At 42.3% G+C, this 3,627-nt stretch overlaps 1 protein-coding gene across 1 annotated transcript; it reads right to left on the bottom strand.

Annotated features, from left to right (window-relative positions):
- Positions 1–2,573: 2,573 nt before the first annotated feature.
- On the bottom strand, positions 2,574–2,975 carry LOC141619815 (uncharacterized). The gene has a single exon (XM_074436840.1). The coding sequence runs from the start codon at positions 2,973–2,975 to the stop codon at positions 2,574–2,576; it is 402 nt and encodes a 133-aa protein (XP_074292941.1).
- Positions 2,976–3,627: the final 652 nt, after the last annotated feature.

Raw genomic sequence — 3,627 nt, 5'->3', positions numbered from 1 at the left:
TGACACCCTAGTGCCTTTTATCAATTTTTTACATCCCTTTTAATTCATTTTACTTGTTTACTTTCATTGCTATTTAGTTTTGTGATCTTCTACATCAAACCTCAATTGTGACACCCCTAAGACGCCACTAGTTGCAGTAGAAATCTCGTCTCAATTCCCGTCCTTTGGATCCGACCTTTACTTGCCTCTTTACTAATTGTAGAGTTGTTTGTAAAGTTATAAATTGTGTTTTGGTCTAGGTGCTCCTAACGACAAGTAACCGAAAGATTTAGTAAAAATAATCCCGACCACCTCCATTGATGAATTTGACTTCATAGATGGGTGGTGCTGGGGGCAGGTCACGTTGTGGTCTTTCCCGATCTTTTCTTGATCCGCTGTCTTCCCTGTTCTTTGATGGCATCAAATCTTTCAGGTAGCCTTTCTTTAATAGGTAAGCCACTTGTCTGCGTAGACCCAGGCATTCTTTTATGGTATGTCCTATGTTCATGTGAAATTCACACCATCTTGTTGTGTCCTTCCTTGAGTTGGGATTGTCCGTCTTTTGATCAATCCTACAGTATCAACAGAGAAGTTATATTCCTGAATAGGGGAGTAAGTATAAGAGTTACCTCATTGCTCATGAGCATATTTGACTTCTGATCTGTCAGGTCTAGTGTAGGGGGATGGTCTGGAACTGCTTCCTCTGTGATTAGAACTTTTTTTGTTGGATATTTCGTATCCTGAAACGTAGTCAGTGGTTTCAGCCTTGAAGCTTTTGTCTTCTTCCAGTCTGATGTAGCCAATAGCCTTTGCCTGAACGTCTTCAAAAGTCAGGCAAGGTTTCATGGTCAGCTCATCATAAAAATCGCTATCCAATGGTAGTCCCTGCCTGAAAGCTTCCACGGCTGTTCCAACATCACATCTGGGGATTGATACTTTCTATTTGTTGAATCTGTCGAATGCTCGATTCTCTCGCGCCAAAGCTTTCGCTTGATTACTCAGATAGGTCACTGGATCACTTTTCGAGTTCCCTGCTGCTGGCGAATTGATGGTTGAATGAGTTTATCAGATCTGCAAAGGACTTGATGCTTCCATTTGGCAGGTTTATGTACCATTGAAGGGCACGTCCGGTCATGGTCGTTCCAAAACCCTTGCACATACATACTTGTCGCAGCTCACTGGGTATGGAGGCTGCCAACATTCTTTGTTTGTAGTAGGCTACATGGTTCTGAGGATCTGTAGTTCCATCATATATTCTCATTGATGGTACCACAAACTTTTTAGGCAGATCTATCTTAACTATCTCATCCACGGAGGGAGAGTCAGCATAACTTTCAGGGTTGGCTTCCTCAATGGTTGAAGGCACTCCAAGGATCTTCTCAAATTTCACATGGAGTTTCTAGATCTCCTGGAGCATGGCCATCATTATGGCTACGTTAGTTTGATCCGGGATGGCCTCTTCATTTGGAGTATCTTCTGAGTCTGAATCAAGGTCCCCTGCTTTGGATTTTTATGGAGTTGGAGTACCAAAGTTGGAGAATTCAATGTTTCTGATAATTGAAGAGAATGGTGTTCCAGGCTGAATCTTCAATTTCGAGCCTGAAGGTTTATCTCCTCGATTTTGCTTCATACTGGACTCTGATTCTTTTAGTTTCTGGACTTCAGCCTCAGCCTGGGCCATTTTCTGCTTCAGTTGCTCCATTTCCAGTAGTTGTTGTTTGGCGGCAGCCAGTTGTTGTTCTATGTTGTCTCCAGTCAATTTTTGGAAAAGTTTTTGTGTTGTTTGGAATTAGGTTTTGATTATTTTTGAGCTAGAAGCCCCATGCTGGGCGCCAATTATTTTAGCAGGATTTCTCACATAGATAAAGTCATGCCAGGGATGTAATTGCATGACAAACTAACTCAAAATAACTAAGCTTGATTAGTATGACTGATTAAGTAAAGAACAAATAATAAAGTTAGACATAAAGATTTATACGTGGAAAAACTCTGAGAATAAGGGAAAAACCACGGGCACCAAGCCAAGAGGGATTGTTACTATGTTTTGGAGTATCCTGACAGGGAATGTGTATGTCAGGCTAGGAATAGAGTATGAACGTTTAATAATAATACTTTGACAGTTTATGATTACAAAATTAGAGTAAGTGCGAGTGAGTAAGTGATGATCCTTCTTGTTTCTTCCCTCTGCTATTTATAGTAGCCACATTCTGTTTGCAACGGCTCTCCAATGATTGTTTAGGATGCTCCTAGGTAATAGGCCTATTGCCCTATTTACCCGGAGGTAGGTATTTGACTCCTATAACTGGCCGTCTTTATCTCTGCTTGGTTGACTGCTTTATAGTTGTTGTAGGTTTTGTTGAATAAGTCTCCCGTTTAAGTAGGAACTATATTTCTAGACATTAGTTGTTGCCTGCCGCGTTCTCGTAGTGCTTTGCATACGGCTAGCAAGATATCCCTTCAGGCTTGGCCTAGTAGATGCCTGACCTGTCCTTCCCTCCTGTCTGGCGCTTGCTCAGGTGTTGTATGCCTTGTGTTAGATTGATTTTGTTCAGGCTCAACTTAGTTATTGCCTGATTCTTATCCGGTCAGGCAGGCTAATTCTGGGCCCAGCAGTAAGCAAGAGCAACCTTGTGTCGAACACCATACTTCTTGAGCAAGACATAGATGGTGCGGTTGATCAAATGTGAGCCACCATCACTTATTACGGCCCTAGGCACTCCAAACCATGGAAATATGCAGTCTTTGAAAATCTTGGGAAGAACTCTTGAATTATTAGTAGGTGTGGCAATAGCTTCTATCGACTTGGACACGTAATCCACCGCAACCAAAATGTAATGGTTGCCAAATGAGGATGGAAACGGTCCCATGAAGTCCACACCCCATACATCAAAGAGTTCCACTTCTAAAATGTTGTTTAGAGGCATCTCTTCCAAAATGAAGTCCACGCCAAGCCAATTTATGGACGTGCAGCAGTCTGAAGCCACGCTCGGCGGCATAATAAATGCTTTCGACTAGATCGCCTTAGATCACTCGGTTTCATCTCGGTGAGGGTGTTAAAACGATGCAGAGATGTTCGGAGTCGCCACCAAACAATTATGGGATGCCTGGAAACCATTTAAATCCACTTTATACCTAGGTCAATCAAGGCAAAAAACGGTGCTTGACATAGTTACTAAAGATAAGGAATCGCCCCTCTTTAGCATCCTATCACTAGAATGACTCTCGTTCGCCCTGGATAAAGTCGTCCACTATCCAAAGTTTCTGACTAAGAGGTGAGGGTACGTATTGGGAAGCCCTTTAATCGGACACCGAATCCCGCCCGCTATAACACCCCCATACAGCAAGGTGCCTTACCAAGACCACCTAAAGCACGTGAATGCTACCATCTCGGTTACTCGAGGCATAGTAATCAAAAGTGACCATCAAGAAAAGTACTTTAAGTAAATAAATTTAAAGTGTTTACATCAAAACCAAAATTAGAAAGTACGATACAAGTGTTCCAAACCAAAACCAACTAAAGTAAATAAAAATGTCATGACACAATAGCGGAAGACTACTAGCTGACTCGTGGTGACTCATCCCCAGCTAACCCGCGTGCATCCAAGCCATACCTGCTAAACAACTACTCACCATCCCCGAATGGATCAC

The sequence above is a fragment of the Silene latifolia genome, chromosome X, assembly GCF_048544455.1.
Source record: "Silene latifolia isolate original U9 population chromosome X, ASM4854445v1, whole genome shotgun sequence".
In the NCBI taxonomy this organism is placed as follows: Eukaryota; Viridiplantae; Streptophyta; class Magnoliopsida; order Caryophyllales; family Caryophyllaceae; genus Silene; species Silene latifolia.
Note: the sequence above shows the minus strand (reverse complement) of the source record. Positions and strands in the feature narration are given on the sequence as shown.

Excerpts from the sequence above, each read along its gene's own strand:
- LOC141619815 (XM_074436840.1), bottom strand. The coding sequence starts at position 2,975 with ATGCCGCCGAGCGTGGCTTCAGACTGCTGCACGTCCATAAATTGGCTT.